At 36.7% G+C, this 15,774-nt stretch overlaps 1 protein-coding gene across 1 annotated transcript; it reads left to right on the top strand.

Moving 5' to 3' along the window:
- The first annotated feature begins 2,250 nt into the window (after positions 1-2,250).
- Positions 2,251-15,250, top strand: HK2 (histidine kinase 2). The gene is made up of 14 exons (XM_021419647.2): positions 2,251-3,489; positions 4,536-4,811; positions 5,559-6,050; positions 6,318-6,593; positions 9,281-9,450; positions 9,573-9,785; positions 9,869-10,055; positions 10,234-10,285; positions 10,368-10,597; positions 10,726-10,824; positions 11,383-12,050; positions 12,676-13,182; positions 13,625-14,014; positions 14,450-15,250. Exons 1-13 carry the CDS (start codon positions 3,094-3,096, stop codon positions 13,872-13,874), a joined length of 3,816 nt encoding a protein of 1,271 aa, XP_021275322.1. The 5' UTR covers positions 2,251-3,093; the 3' UTR covers positions 13,875-14,014; positions 14,450-15,250.
- The last annotated feature ends 524 nt before the right edge of the window (positions 15,251-15,774 follow it).

The following is a 15,774-nucleotide window of genomic DNA, read 5'->3' as shown; positions in this document are numbered from 1 at the left end:
CCAGATCAAAGCCTCAAAATGCTTAGTGCTCCTTAATCATACTCATTCCATTTAATAGCTCCTTAACAACTTGATTAGAAATCATGAGAGAAGAGACAAGATAACTTCCTTCTAAAATTGATTAAAACTAAAATCATAAAACAATAAAATTCAAGACATGCTTTTTCTGGATCCCTCATAATTTTGTTTATGAAAAGTGAAAAATGGGTAGGTTAAAATAATTAGCTTCAACATCCATCAAAGAAAGGGCAAAAACAAAAACCTAAAAAAAAAGAAAGAAAGAAAGAAAGAAAGAAATCTTCATTGGGGGAAGAATACACAAAGTGGTGGGTCAATGTCCAACTGGATTTTGCAATAATTGAACCTAAATGTTGTTTGCTTAAGATGGCCCATACAATGAGGCACTTGTTACATGTACTTTGGGGAGTTCCCCGTCGCTAGAAATTGAAGTGAAAAAAAAAAAAAAACAAAAACAAAAACAAAAAAGCTCTTTGCTTTGCTAGTTGCTACTACATTTATATAGCCTTCAATGACATTAGATCCTAGTGGCTTACAACATAGAGGCATGGCCCTATCTTTTCAGCCATTATTTTATTGTTCAGGAGATTCTTGACAAAACAATGTCATTCAGCCAGTTAACCCTTGAATTGGACGGTCAAGAAAAATTAGAGTCCCATGACTTTTGGGCAAAAGGACTGGCACAACTAGAACTTCTCCCCTTTTTCTTTCTTGTTGGGATGGATTGAGTATTGCTAGCATTTCACCCCTGCTAGTTGTCACCTCCCCATTCTCACATTATACATGACAAAGGGGCTTTGGCATTCATTGATAGAACCAAAATTTCCTTGTTTGCCACACAAAACGCCACATCAATATCAACTTTTTCTGTATTTTTATTTTACCAAACATTGGGAGAGATTGTTAAATTTAGAATCTCTTTTGCTGCTCATGCAATTTTTGTACTTTTCTTCCTCTCTCGCCCACTCATATCTTGTCTTTAACACACGTTACTATTCTATTTAGTATTTTTTTTTAAAACATTATAAATCTTAATTACTAATTTTTTTTAGGAAAATGCATCTCAACAGTTAAATTTTGAGATTTAATCTATTTAAAATTAATCCTAATTAAGAAAAAAGGGGGGGGGGGGGGGGGAGACTTGATGGTCCAGTAATGAATTGCTCAACGTGCATTCTTATTCATGAATTATTGAGAAAGGGTTTGGTGATGGATCATAGAAGACAAAAGCATGATCATAGCTTCAACCAATATGCTCTCAAGTTGAACAGCTACCAACTTCAAACCAGTTGCACCAATCAACCTTGTTTGAAGAAAAATGCACTAATGTTTTCACCAACTTTTAAAGAAAATGCAAGTCTACAAAAAGGAAAGCTAGTACAATTTTTGACATTAATTGTTGGGGGAAAGCATAAGGAAGGCATGTGCCACATTTCCTAATGTGATTAATAGCCATAAAATATTTGGACTGACTTTAAATCCAAAGAATTAAACCCCATAAATGAACTGTGTGAATCAGTTAAGCAAAGTCCAAAACTCAAAATGCATAAAATATCAGTGTAATAATGGTCAAACTAATCATAGCATTGATATAAAATGATTATTTTAGTCCTTGCTTTAGTGCATTGTCATTTTATAATTTCTTCTCTCTTATTTGTTTAATGCTGGTGGGTAAGGTATATAGCCGACAAACATCTTCCTTGATGCACATCATCAATAATATTCCCATAAATGGTGCACACATTAAACCCCCTTGCGCATGTTAGCACCAGCCGCAGCAATTGCCCATTTTTTCTCCCATTTTATTCCGTTCTTTTTTTTTTTTCCTTTATTTATTTGTGGGCACAGAATAGATGCTGGTATCATTAGCGGAAGTTTTGATCACAATTTATGTACAAAAAGATAATAGTAGAAAGTGTAAATAAAGTGCAAAAAGTTTCAAAACTGGAGTCTGAAGTGGAAGAGTGGAAGGCTAGGGGTACCTGGCGTGGCTTCTATGGGGGACGTGAAATACCAAATTTAGCCATCCACAGTGTCGGACTCTGACTCTCGCTTTGACACTGTGTCTGAATCCGTATTCCTGAGCTGCACAACAGCAGAGAAAACAAATACCCTTCCTCCCATCTTTAAACGCTGAATGGTGGAGTCTCTTTCAACTCACAAAAAAGCAAAAGACACCCTCAGAAATTAAAATAAAAAAGAAATCCCCCACAAAAACAAAAATGAAAGTGGTGAAAAAGTTTAAGACTTTGATGTGATATTAATGAAAAAATAAATAAATGGGTGAGGAGAATACTTTTTTTTTTGTTGTTGTTGTTGGAAGGGTGGCTTCTGATGTAGGAGTTTGTTTGCTTTTGGGGCCTAAAACCTTCCCCACTAGATGATGAGATAATCATGTACCCCCCAAAACCTCATTTTCAAATGCTGGACACCAAACTGGGTATAGAGAGAAAGCGGGGCCAGTGGGAGTGTTAAAAAGGGAAAAAGAAGAAGTTACACATCTCTTTTTTATCCAAAGTTTGATGATTGATTCCAGTTGGGTTATCTTAGAAACCAACTGGGTTAAAGTCCAAAATTTGGGTTTCAGGATGAGATTTTTTATAAAAAAGTTACAATCTTGACACCTTCTTTTGGTCTTACAGATTTTGAGGCAAGGTTGAGAGAGCTAGGCATAGAAAAAAGCCAATTGTTTTACTTACTTCATTTAATGATTCCCTTACAGGTTGCGCAAAAAAACACTGGGTTGGGTTCAGATTGTTTGTTTTGGCATGATTGCTAATCCTTTTTTGTGTTGTTTCAGAAGAAAGGCTTGGTTTTTGATGGTTGAAGGAGAAAACAAACTCCTCATATTTGAACTATAAAGTGGATGGTAAAGAGAGAAAGCAAAGGTGTTTGGAGTTTGGACCACTTTGCTTTCTTGGTATGGTGCTAATTGGAGCTTGTTTTTGTTGAGAAATGAGTTTTCTGCTGAGCTTGTGTACTTGGTTAGGTGAAGAATTTTCTTGGTTTCATTTTGGCAAATTTGAATCTGCTCTGGAATTTTGATCTTGGGGTCACCTTAGAGGTTCTATTTTCATGAGTTGTTCTTCTGGAACTGGGAATTTTGTGAAGCTCTCAAGGCTCCTTGGGGAAATACGTAAGTGTGCTTTGGTCAAGATGTCTATGAACGGCAAGCTTTCTGGTTCTAATTGCAGATTATCAGCGAATTTCAGGCTGAAGAAGGCAAAAGAGACTATGCATGGGCCCAATTCTTTCAGGAAATGGAAGAGAAACCTTCTCTTTCTCTGGCTTTTAGGCTTTGTTTCGACAGGAATTATTTGGTTTTTCTTGAGTTTCAATAGTGTAGCTTCGGAGAAGAATGAGAAAAGTCCTGATTCTTGTGAGGAGAAGGCAAGAATCTTGCTCCAACATTTCAATGTTAGCAAGAACCAGTTTCATGCTCTAGCTTCTTTCTTCTACGAATCAGATCAGGTAATTTTGTATCTTTGATAGCTTTAGACTTTCCTTGTTTTGGTTTAATTTGTTTGGGTTTTAGTTTGGAATTAGTGTATACTGACAAAAACTTTTTTTTTAGAAGGTTCTTGTTTGGGTTTATAAAGGCTGAATTCGGCAAATATAATAGGATAAGACAAATGTGGCTTTGTTCTATCGGGTTTTTCCTTTGTAGAAGATGGTAATTGGTTTTTCTTAGTTTTAATTGTAGTTGTGCTGGAAAGCATGGAAACCATGAATCTGAAAATGGGATTATGATATGGTAACCTATTTTCTTATCCCGTTATCCTGGCCTCGTATAGTTGAATAAATGATTCCCAAAAACGAGTACAATCTTCCTAAAATTTAAATATGTAGAGTGGTCTAAACTCATGCATTACTCATTTACATTCAAGCCTGATGGGTGAGATCCCTTTGAATTGTTCACTTGCTCTGCTATGATGTTATTCTTCAAAAAGAATTCTTTATAAAGGAAATGTTTTCTAAGTCTCTTTCCTTTGTCCTTCAGAATTACATAATCTGAATGTTTTAATAGAGTGGAATCGTATGAACCTGTCCTATTATGAAATAATGGAAGCAAGCACTGGAGAAAGCATACTTTAGATCTTTTCTTGCTAGGAAATGCTTTATGATTTATAACTTGATAAATTACAGATACCTTATCCTCTGACATCATAGAGAACATTGAACAGTATTTAAACCTATGTAAGTGGTTGATATCAGGAGTGTCTGAAGTTTCTTTTGTGACAAGGCAAGTGAATCTGCATAAAGATAGTTGTATCCTGCCATTTAGAGCCAAAGGAAGGTTATTGTGTTATGTATATTAAATTTTATAGAAAGGTTATGACCTTATGATGCTTTAGTTCCCACATGAATTGAGTTTTTGACACTATCTTCCCCTTTTCAAATGATGACATGCGGAGTTGAACACCATCTTTCCCACTACAAATGTGGTTGCAAAGATGAATGTCTTAGATTTTCTACATGTATTGTCTTTCATTCTCTCATTAGTCTGCTTATTACAGATAAAATTCCTCGAATGTACCAGAGATTCAGGACCTAAAAAGCCATCAAGTGATGGTATTGCCTGTGCTCTTAAGGTACTGTGTTTAGAGAACCAAGACCTCAAAAAGCAGCAGATGTTGGTTGTAAGAAATACAGAACTTCAGGATCAATGCCCAGTCCAAGTTGAGAATATTCCCAGCGAGCAGGACTTGTCATTGCTGGAGCACGATACCTTATCATTTGTCTCGCAAATTGCAGTTCCATTAGTATCATGGGAGCATCACAGTGGTGGAAAGGTAGCGGCCAGATTTTTTAAAGCATCTGCAGTAAATATTCAACCTTTTAAATTCAAAAGCAAAATTAATGCTACAATAATTCTTCTATCTGATGGGTAAAATTTTGTAACTTATTTCCCTTCCCCCTGGGGTGAAAAGAAAAAAAGAAAAGAGAAAAAAGAAAAAGAATGGACAATACGTGGCTATTAAATAAATGGTATGAAATAAAAAAGGGGTTGTTTAGACTTGTGAAGCTATTATGGCGGCACAAAATTTTTGAAAAGAAGCTGATGTATTTATGCTGATTTAGTTAGGTTTATATGTGCTCCTAAAACTATTCTGGTAGAGTCAAGCAACATAAAATGTTAAAGACAATTCCATTATTAAGGGAATACAATGAATTTTTACAATCCTTGGTTGCTGAATCCTGGTTATCTTTATGATTGATATACTGAAATTTGTCGTATGAGTTGTGAGCTTAACTGTCAGGACCATACATATCATAGAGTCAAGCATATGCATGTGAATTGAACATGAAGTAAAATGGCATTTATCCAAAAGAAAAACAAAAGGATGGTCAATGCCTATTTTTTGCCTCTCCAAACTCTTTTCGTTAATAATGCCTGGGTCATCTATGTATAGATAAACATACTGAAATTGCTGGTTGAAAGTGCTAAATAATTGGGATTATGCCAAATCCAGATATCCATGAATCCATGAGTAATGCTATTAAATTAACTTTTTTTTGGTTGGTTTGTCATTAAGCAGAACATCTCGCAAAGAAGTGCACTAGGAGTCGAATCAAAAGACAATTGTGAGAACTTGTCATTTTGTATGGTGAAAGGATGTTGGTTGCTTCTTGTTGGAGTGATTCTGAGCTGGAAGATTCCTGGAGTTCGTTTGAAGCTCTGGAGGAACAGAAAGAATGAGCCAGCTCCGCTGCAGCCTGTAGCTCAGCAACTACCGCTGCTGCTGCAACAGAAGCAGCAGCAAACCCAGAGCCCTCCTAAAGGTGCAGGGAAATGGAGAAAGAAACTCTTAATAACATTTGTATTTGTGGGGATCTTTACATCCTTCTGGTTATTTTGGCATTTAAACCAAAAGATCATTTTAAGGAGAGAAGAGACACTTGCCAACATGTGTGATGAAAGAGCACGGATGTTGCAGGATCAGTTCAATGTTAGCATGAATCATGTTCATGCGTTGGCTATTCTCGTTTCCACTTTTCACCATGGGAAGCATCCATCTGCTATTGATCAGGTCATATTCTATATGCTTGCACCTGAATATCAAATGCTTGTCTAATTTAATTCATATAAATAAGACCATGCTAATGGACGATGGCAAGTCTCCATTATACTGTACATCTTACATCACTTTGCTTTGATTAACTGATTGACATGGTAATCAACCACTATGGAACTATAATTATTGGCTTGAATTGTATATGAAAGTCAGTGGCTTACCAAGTGGACAAATCTAGTTCTACTTGTATGTTGACTTGAACTACTAATTTAAATTTTGCAGAAAACATTTGGTGAATATACTGAAAGAACAGCTTTTGAGAGGCCACTTACTAGTGGTGTTGCTTATGCATTGAAAGTTCTTCACTCAGAGAGGGAGCAGTTTGAGAAGCAGCATGGATGGACAATAAAGAAAATGGAAACTGAGGACCAGACTTTAGTCCAAGATTGCCTGACAGAAAATTTGGATCCTGCACCCATTAAAGATGAATATGCACCAGTGATATTTTCACAGGAAACTGTGTCTCATATTGTTTCTATTGACATGATGTCTGGAAAGGTATGTTTTGTTTACCTTAGGCTGCAATCTCTATCTAATTTCCTTTTATAAACAACCTCTGCACTTCCAAACAACAAAATAAAGAAAGTGTCAAATTCTTCCTTTTATCTTTTTTCCTGTTTTTATATGAAATTCTGACACATTATTAAGGGTGCATTTGTCATTACTTCTTATTAATACTTACTTTCGAGTAAAACTATCTTACACTCAACTAGAGCTATCTATGTTTGTGTGGGGCACATGTGCTGGCATTAAGTGTGTGTGAGCGTGCATTTGTGCTGATGCATGCACACACACACACACACACACACACACACACATCCATTTCCTGTTCTTAGAACTGCCCTCTTTACATTATCTGGCTGACTTTGAATTTGGTCTATTGGATATAACCTAGTTTCTTTCGAAGCTCATAATGGAGATCAAGCTGTATGATTGCAAGCGTGCATTAAATCTTGTGATTAATCAAATTATATGTTGTACTCATACAAAATCTGTTATAAAAAGCTTAATGGATTAGGAATTACACTACTTGATAGTGATGCTGCTGGAATATTGTTTTATGCAGCTGGTATACGTGTGCCATGTGCTTTATTTAAATTTTTGGCAGGAAAGTTAGGCACCTTTTGACTAGATATCAGTTAAATTTTGTGCAAAGGTGAGGAGAATCATAGGGAAGAATAAGTGGTGTGCCTACCCAAAATGGACAAGAAAGAATGAAGTCCTTTAGCCTTTGAGACACCTTTGAGTTTGGAATTTTAGAAAAAAATCAGTTGAACCATGAGAAGGACAAATTCAAGAAATGATCTCGTAGTGAACTTTATTGTGGTAAATAAATTTGCCAAATATGATCCCAAGCGTTGCACTTGGAATCAATTAAGTGTAAGTATTTCTTGGACTTTTGGGTCTGCCTGGGACTGAAAGGGCCAAAGACAATGAGAAATACGCAAGATAGACAATGATTGTCTGTGTGAGCTCATCGATGTGGCTTTCATAGTGAACCATGTTGTCTTTGTCTTCTTAGTTGTCAGTGCATTCTTCCACTTTCAATTTCTCTCAACATTGATTGACCACAACTTTCACATGATCTTGGGGGCTTCAGAATGACATAGGGCTAATACATGGAGCTATTCCTAGATGTGATGTGGATGATGTAGGAGGCTTAGAGTAAATGAACTATAGTCATGGTCTGTAAAAGATGATAGGAGTAACTAAAATCTGAGGTTTGAAATTACGGGTTGAGATCTGGTTGTATTCTTCGTTTTGGGCCATAATCAAGGGGTGTGAAATAATAACTATTAACTATTAGCCTCACTAGGTCATTCTAGGAATATCTGAAATAGAAGGAAGTGTTACACATGACAAGCTTTAAAGAAACAAAATACTTCCTGAATTGTGATAATACTCAAAGCTGTAAAGACTGCAAATATAAAAAGCTTATGCAGTTTCTCCATTGTTGTTATCCTAATAGCAATTAATTCTTGACCTTTGAAGCTAAAACATCTGGAGCAAAACAATATAAACTGGGAAAAGAAAAGATAAAAGACCTTAAATCTTCTCTGAAAGAGTCAAAAGAAAAAGAAACCTATTAATTAGCTTGCAACATAAAATTTAGAAGAAAGAAAAATGGGATTCTGTGGGCATCTCTGCTATGCTGTGAATGATTCCTGCTAGGTGGTATAAAAAGTACTTGATACAGCAAGGGAGAAGAAAGCGAGTAGGGAGAGGAAGAAGATATGAAAGAGGGACAAAAAGGAGAACCAAAGGAACTAGAGAGAGGAAAGAGTAGGATTTAATTATCCCAAATTCAAAGTGTGACTGAAAATGAAAATAGAAAGTATTGATAGTTAGAACGCATGTAACTCAAGTTCTTAACAAGTAGGAAATTTCAAGAAAAACCCTTCCTATAAGTAAAGCTTAATGACCTAATAGAGGTGTTGCAAATTATCCCATTTCAGGAGGAAGAAACAAGTTCATCATCCAGCATTTCTGCAATCACTTAAATTCCTGCAGAAGAGCTATGAAACAGAGCAGGAGGCTTTAAAGTACCTTGGTTCATATCCTCCCCATTGAATGCGGTACTAACATTTAAAGAGTAGGCAATCGGGTAAATTTGCTATAATTTCAAGTTTTTTGAATGATGAAAATGGTTCAATGGTTGTGGCATGCAACTTCTTGAAGTTATCCAGTAAACATTCAGGATGGGTTCATACCGTGACAACATTACTAAAATTAAATTGTTTAGCCATGCAATGCACAGTAGCAACAATTCTGTGATCCACATTATCCACATAACAACGTTGTGTTCAATCTCAACACAAAAACATGAATGTAATAGGCAAAGGGATCAACAAGCTCAGAAACACAAGTAATAGGAGGGAGGATGAAATTGATAGGGGTACGGTGTTTATAATCATAGTACCCAATTCAATTTTTCCCAGAGACCAGATATAAGGTTTAATAATCAACAAATCCCTTTTATCCTGTTAAAATTCTAGGCCTACTATTTTAGTTGGTACCCACTAGTAGGAATACATGCTCACTTGCCTAGTTGTAATGTTGAATACCATTTGCTGAAGGTTTTTACACATAAAAGAACACTCCTTGGAAGTGTGTCTACTTCATTCTCTCTCTTCTTCATTTAGCCAATAATGCTAAGTTAATTTGCTCGTTCTACTGTTATACAGGAAGACCGTGAGAACATCCTGAGGGCAAGGGCAACTGGAAAGGGAGTATTGACATCTCCTTTTAAGCTGTTAAAATCCAATCACCTTGGTGTTGTTCTCACATTCGCTGTTTATAACAAGGATTTGCCTCCAGGTGCTACACCAAGGCAACGAACTGAAGCTACTGTGGGGTAATTGTCCCTTCAATTATCATGATTTTCTAAACAATAATTTTGGATAAGTATTTTATTGTTATGAAGTAGCTTATTTTTATTTTTTAAGACAAATTTTCAATGGTGAATCTCAATTACAGGTACCTGGGTGCGTCTTATGATGTCCCCTCTCTGGTGGAGAAGCTTCTGCACCAACTTGCCAGCAAGCAAACCATTGTTGTCAATGTTTATGACACAACCAATGCATCTGCTGCCATCAGCATGTACGGTACTGATGTAACTGATACTGGCCTACTGCATGTCAGTAGCCTTGATTTTGGAGATCCATTAAGGAAGCATGAGATGCACTGCAGGTTACTTTTCCCAAAAATTGAAAAGAAAATATTGGCAAAAAGGTGTAGGATGGTATATTTTCTCAAGTGTTTTTCTCTTGTAGGTTCAAGCAAAAACCCCCGTTACCTTGGACAGCAATCAATGCATCAGTAGGAGTCCTAGTTATTACTTTGCTTGTCGGTCATATCTTCCATGCAGCTATATGTCGAATTGCAAAAGTAGAGAATGACTACCGTGAGATGATGGAGCTCAAAGCTCGTGCTGAAGCTGCAGATGTGGCCAAATCTCAGGTGCATTTGCTACCACTAGCTAACAAGTGTCTCTCCTTTCTAGAAATTTGGCTTAATTATATGAAAATTTATTTCTCTAGTGATTTTCCATTCTGCATGTAAAAGTTACTCCTAGAAATATGGCTATAAAGGAATAATTCTGCAGTGTTTTCTAACTTAACGGTTTTCCCTTTTGTAGTTTCTAGCAACTGTTTCCCATGAGATCAGGACTCCGATGAATGGTGTTTTAGGTGATTAGAAAGCCTTTCATTTGTATAAATATAATTCTCTATCCCAGCAAAACTAACATAGTACATATGTTTCTTTTCATAGGTATGCTGAAAATGCTGATGGATACAGAGCTTGATGCGATCCAAAGGGACTATGCTGAGACTGCTCATGCTAGTGGGAAAGATCTTATCTCACTGATAAATGAGGTCCTTGATCAGGCTAAGATAGAATCAGGCAGGCTTGAACTTGAGGACGTGCCCTTTGATCTACGCTCTCTTCTTGATAACATCCTCTCACTATCCTCAGACAAATCTAATTATAAAGGGATTGAGGTAAAATCAAGATATTCCTCTACTATATATATATATATTTTAAAATTCATCTGATTTCTCTTTGTTTTTCTGCTTTTCTTGATTTCCTTGGATAATCTTGTTTGTTTGTGTTCTTCGAACATGAGAAGTTGGCTGTTTATGTATCCGATCGGGTTCCTGAAGTTGTTGTTGGTGATCCTGGACGGTTTCGGCAAATAATTACAAATCTTGTTGGAAATTCAATTAAGGTTTGTTATGTTTGAATTTTCATGTTTTTTCCCTTTCAATTTGATCATATAATTAAAACTTTAATTGCCAAAAGACTAGGAAAATCATAAGTACTTGAACTGGATGCATTTTTCTTGCGGATAATTGAGGGACGCTATCACCTCGTCGTTTTTGTCAGGTCCTAAATCCTATTAAGTTCAGTTTGGCTCTGACCCTGTTTTGATGACTTAATTAGTTGATAGCGGTAGGGGTGGACTTTCCCAGGACAACACATGCCTTAAAGTAGAATATTCTTTGCAAACGAGATAAGAACACAATTTTGATTGTTAATATATACCGCTTAAAATAATTTTAAAAATGAATGCAGTGATATGTTAACTTAATGTAGCCAAGGTTTTCAACTCATGAATGCACAGAATTCACCATTCCATGGTTCTCTCATGTTTAACTTGCACTAGAAATCCAGGAAATCAGATGAATATTTAGGTTCATCTGTTATTTCCAGTTTCAGATCTTTGTAATCATGCGATGAGTTGCTTGAGTGTGTTCCCCTAATTTATTGCTCCTTAAAATTGCAGTTCACACAGGATAAGGGACATATTTTTGTCTCAGTGCATCTGGTAGATGAAGTGAAGGGTGCTTTTGAAGTGGGAGACAAGGTGCTGCAACAAGGCTTGAACTTAGTTCAGGACATGTCGAGCAAAACATATAATACGTTAAGTGGGTTTCCAGTGGTGGACAGATGGAGAAGCTGGGAGAACTTTACAATACTAAATGGCAAAGACTCAATGGAGGATCCTGAAAAGATTAAATTACTAGTAACAGTTGAGGACACAGGTGTGGGAATTCGTTTAGATGCACAGGATCGAATTTTCACTCCTTTTGTGCAAGCCGACAGTTCCACTTCACGACATTATGGTGGAACTGGAATAGGATTGAGCATCAGCAAACGTCTTGTACAACTCATGCATGGGGAGATCGGGTTTGTGAGTGAACCTGGCACTGGCAGTACTTTCTCATTTACTGGAGCTTTTGGAAAAGGTGAAGCGAGTTCTCTGGATTCAAAGTGGAAGCAATATGATCCAGTGATTTCGGAGTTCCAAGGTATGGGAGCACTGATTATTGATAATAGAAGCATCCGAGCTGAGGTCACAAGATATCATCTTCGGAGATTGGGAATATCTGTGGATATAACTTCCAGTATGGAGTTAGCATACACCTATCTGTCAAGCACTTGTGGCACAAGGTAGATAGAATAGTTATGGTGGTACTTAGAAGATTGAAGGCTTTTGATATACTACACAAACATATTTCCAGATTAGAAAGCTTTCATTTGAATTGTTTACAATATTAATCACTGCACAAAGGACCTTAGGGAAAGATAGATCAATATTGCAATAGTTTGCTCTAACTAACTTGCATCACGGTAAATACTCTAGGTATTGTTCTGAATCTGAACAGCTGATATAAACTAGAAAACCAACATGTGCACTTTAATTAGCTGTGTGGAGTTTTGAGGTCTTTTAATGAAGCAGTTTCTGAGAGTTACCTGTTCATATAAAGATAATTTAATGCACACAGATGCACACACTATACTTTAATATATACTTTACGCTGCCGTTTTTGAGAGTTACCTTTAATGCAACAGTTTTTGGGGTAATGTATGTGTGTGTGTGTGTGTGTGTGTGTGTTATATCCTTTTTCACCTGCTTCAATATTTTTAAGTATAATATTGACAATAATAAGCTTGCTGACTTATAAAAACAAGAATTTGAAGACACTTAGTTTTAGATATTTGAATTAAATGTTAATGCCAAACCATTAAATTTTTCTTGGTTTCGCTGATGCATTTTCCTTTGTTTCTTCTGCAGTGCATTTGCACATTTGGCCATGATTCTTATTGACAAAGATGTTTGGCATCAGGAAACAGTTCTTCGGCTACGATCTTTGCTCAAAGATCATAGGCAAAATGACAGACTAGATGTTTTGACAAACCTTCCAAAAATTTTTCTCTTGGCGACCTCCATGAGCCCCATTGAGCGCTCCAAGCTTAAGACTGCTGGTTTTGTAGATAATGTGCTGATGAAGCCACTTCGGTTGAGTGTCTTGATTGCCTGTTTCCAAGAAGCCCTTGGAAATGGTAGAAAGGAACAAGTACATAGAAAGAAAATGTCTACTCTTGGGAGCTTGCTACGAGAAAAGCGGATTTTAGTGGTTGATGACAATAAGGTTAATAGAAGAGTGGCAGAAGGTGCTTTAAAGAAGTATGGAGCAATTGTTTCCTGTGTGGAAAGAGGCCAGGATGCGCTGCACAAGCTTAAGCCACCCCATAATTTTGATGCTTGCTTCATGGATCTCCAGATGCCTGAAATGGATGGGTAATCAATCTAACTACCGTTTAACTTTGCTCTGCCAAGTTTTATGCTTGCTTCATATCAGCATACACTTGAAACTATGCCAAAAGAGGCCTTTATGTTAAGCAACAGCTGTTATGATGCATTTACTAAGTTCATGCATTATATGAGGCAATATAATTATTAACTTCATCCAAAACCAGTTATGTGGGTTTTGATATGATGGGGGTAAAACAAGCTGATTTGTTTGATAGATTCTTAGTCCAATAAGGTATTTGGTGAACTGTAATTTATTTTTGTTGTAACTTGTTACCTGTGGGTGCATCTCTGAGATATGTTCTAAATGGGAAGAGATCTATATGCCATGAATGCTCTTAACTGCTGATAATATCTTATGACCAGTTTCCTGTTCAGTTTTCCTTCTATTAGAGTACTTAACAATCCTAACACTCCAAATATTATACAGGTTTGAAGCAACTAGGCAAATCCGCTGTGTGGAGAGTGAGGTCAATGAAGAAATTGTTTCTGGAGAAGCATCCATTGAGATGTATGGAAATGTGCATCAATGGCACATTCCAATTTTAGCAATGACAGCTGATGTCATCCAAACTACAAATGAAGAGTGCATGAAATGTGGGATGGATGGCTATGTGTCAAAGCCTTTTGAGGAAGAGCAACTTTATTCAGCTGTTGCAAGTTTTTTTGAGTCTGGTTGACAGAGTTGGAGGTCGTTGAACTTCCTTTGTCCAGGTTGACCCCTTTGTCATTTGGTTGTCTGACAAGTCACAAGCCATAACTGCCACGAGGCTGCACTTGACCTATGTCTTGCTCCATGCCAGTGGTCGTCTAAAATATGGTAATTTCAGCATCACTCTTATCTTTCTGTTCTAAATTGAATGTGTAGTAACCTAATATTTCATGTGTGCTTCATGTATATTGCTTCACTCCTGTACTTAGACAAGACTTCCTCTCCTTTTTCAATTTCTCCACAATCTTTTTATATTGTGTTTTTTTAGCTTCAGGGAACATGCTTTCCTTTGTGCTCTATTTTTCCTTTTCTTTTTGGTTTAATATTTCTGCACAAATCTCGTTTCAAAGTATTCATTTTAGCAAACCTATTTCACATCTTTAATCTGTAAACTGCAACTTTTATGTTTCTTGTTGTGGGTTTTCATTTTTTTGCACGTTTTGTCTCTTGAAAGTGATAAAAACTTGCTTCTTCATGTACATATCACATACGAAATCAGGAATTCAGAATATTTGATTATGTTGATGTGGGTTTTATCTTCAGGAATGCTGAGCTTGCATCCATGGTTTTGCTATCAAGTGTGTTGAATACCAGGGAAGAGTAATCAAATTCTTCTGACCCCTTGGTACTCATCCACTTGGCTTAATATATGATCACTTGCCAAGGACAAGGAAAAAAGTGGTGGCGTTTCCTGTACATACCAACCAATTTTTATTTAATTGTAATTAAGTGGCCTCCATTCTTTTTTCGCCCCCATATTTTATATGTTGTAAGCCAGACAATAAAATTTTATGTAGAGTTTCCATGTTTCAAGCTCTTGTAAAATTAGTGATTCAATTTAATCCATCCTGTCATCTTTTTGTGTTGGACAATCTGCACAAGGTAAAAGGATCGAGGTATGAAGTATTCATCCTATTCGACTCTTATATGGGCATTTTGAGATGTTAGTATGTTACCCTTTTACATTCAAATGGACTTAAAAGGGCGATATAGCAAATAACAAGAATGTTGCTGGTTGGATATTCAGTGAGGCTTGAGCAAATAGCAAACTCCCCCATCAGAGAAATTAAAGCTGGCAACACATATGGCTATCTTTGCTGAAAGATTGTGTTCCTCTTGAGTCTTGAATGCTTCGGTTGTTTGCTATGAAGAGGTCCCCTTGTTGTAACCATGACTTTCCATTGTCCATTAGTATTCTTTTCCTCTTCTTGGTACAATCGGTGTAACCTAATTGTAGCATGTAATTTTGCGGTGGTTGTAAGTATTCAATTGCTTGATTGGATTAGCGTTGGTAAACTTGTTCTCTCCTTTTTATCTGATGATGTTGCCAAGCTTTTGTGGATATGGTTATGAGCTGGTCACATGAAAGCCTTCTGAGCCATCACATTGTACTTAGTTGTGGATGGTGAAATTGGAGATTCTGCATCCATGATGTATAAATCTAACTTTGTTGCTCAAAGTGCCCTTCTTGTTCCTCAAAGATCCTTCATTTCCTCTTTTATTTACTTATTTATTTTTCATCTTTTGCATCCTAGGAACACTGCTTCAAATATTTAGTATTTGAGCAGAACCCCACAGTAAAAATTGAATGCCTTCAGTACACATCCACACTGAGCTTTGCTTGTGTTGCGGGGAATACCTTTGTTTCTAGTTTGTCATAGAGTTAGAAGAAGAGCCAACATGAAGCCCATACGTGAGTTCACATGGCTCCTGCTACGTCTTTTTGCAAAGGGACAAACCTAAAAGACCACAACATTTTTAGTATGTTTCTGCCTTTCACACTATATAGGGGATATTGACCGCTTGCGGCCATGAGATTTCTCAGTGGATAGATCATTTTCCGAGTTTCCAGATTGAGTACCTCGCCC

Source organism: Theobroma umbraticum, unplaced genomic scaffold (assembly GCF_002168275.2).
Source record: "Theobroma umbraticum cultivar Fairchild unplaced genomic scaffold, ASM216827v3 scaffold_44.0, whole genome shotgun sequence".
In the NCBI taxonomy this organism is placed as follows: domain Eukaryota; kingdom Viridiplantae; phylum Streptophyta; class Magnoliopsida; order Malvales; family Malvaceae; genus Theobroma; species Theobroma umbraticum.
Note: the sequence above shows the minus strand (reverse complement) of the source record. Positions and strands in the feature narration are given on the sequence as shown.

Coding starts and splice junctions, on each gene's coding strand:
- HK2 (XM_021419647.2), top strand. CDS start 3,094: ATGAGTTGTTCTTCTGGAACTGGGAATTTTGTGAAGCTCTCAAGGCTC. Junction 4,812..5,558: donor AGCATCACAGTGGTGGAAAG/GTAGCGGCCAGA, acceptor GTCATTAAGCAG/AACATCTCGCAAAGAAGTGC. Junction 13,183..13,624: donor CAGATGCCTGAAATGGATGG/GTAATCAATCTA, acceptor AATATTATACAG/GTTTGAAGCAACTAGGCAAA.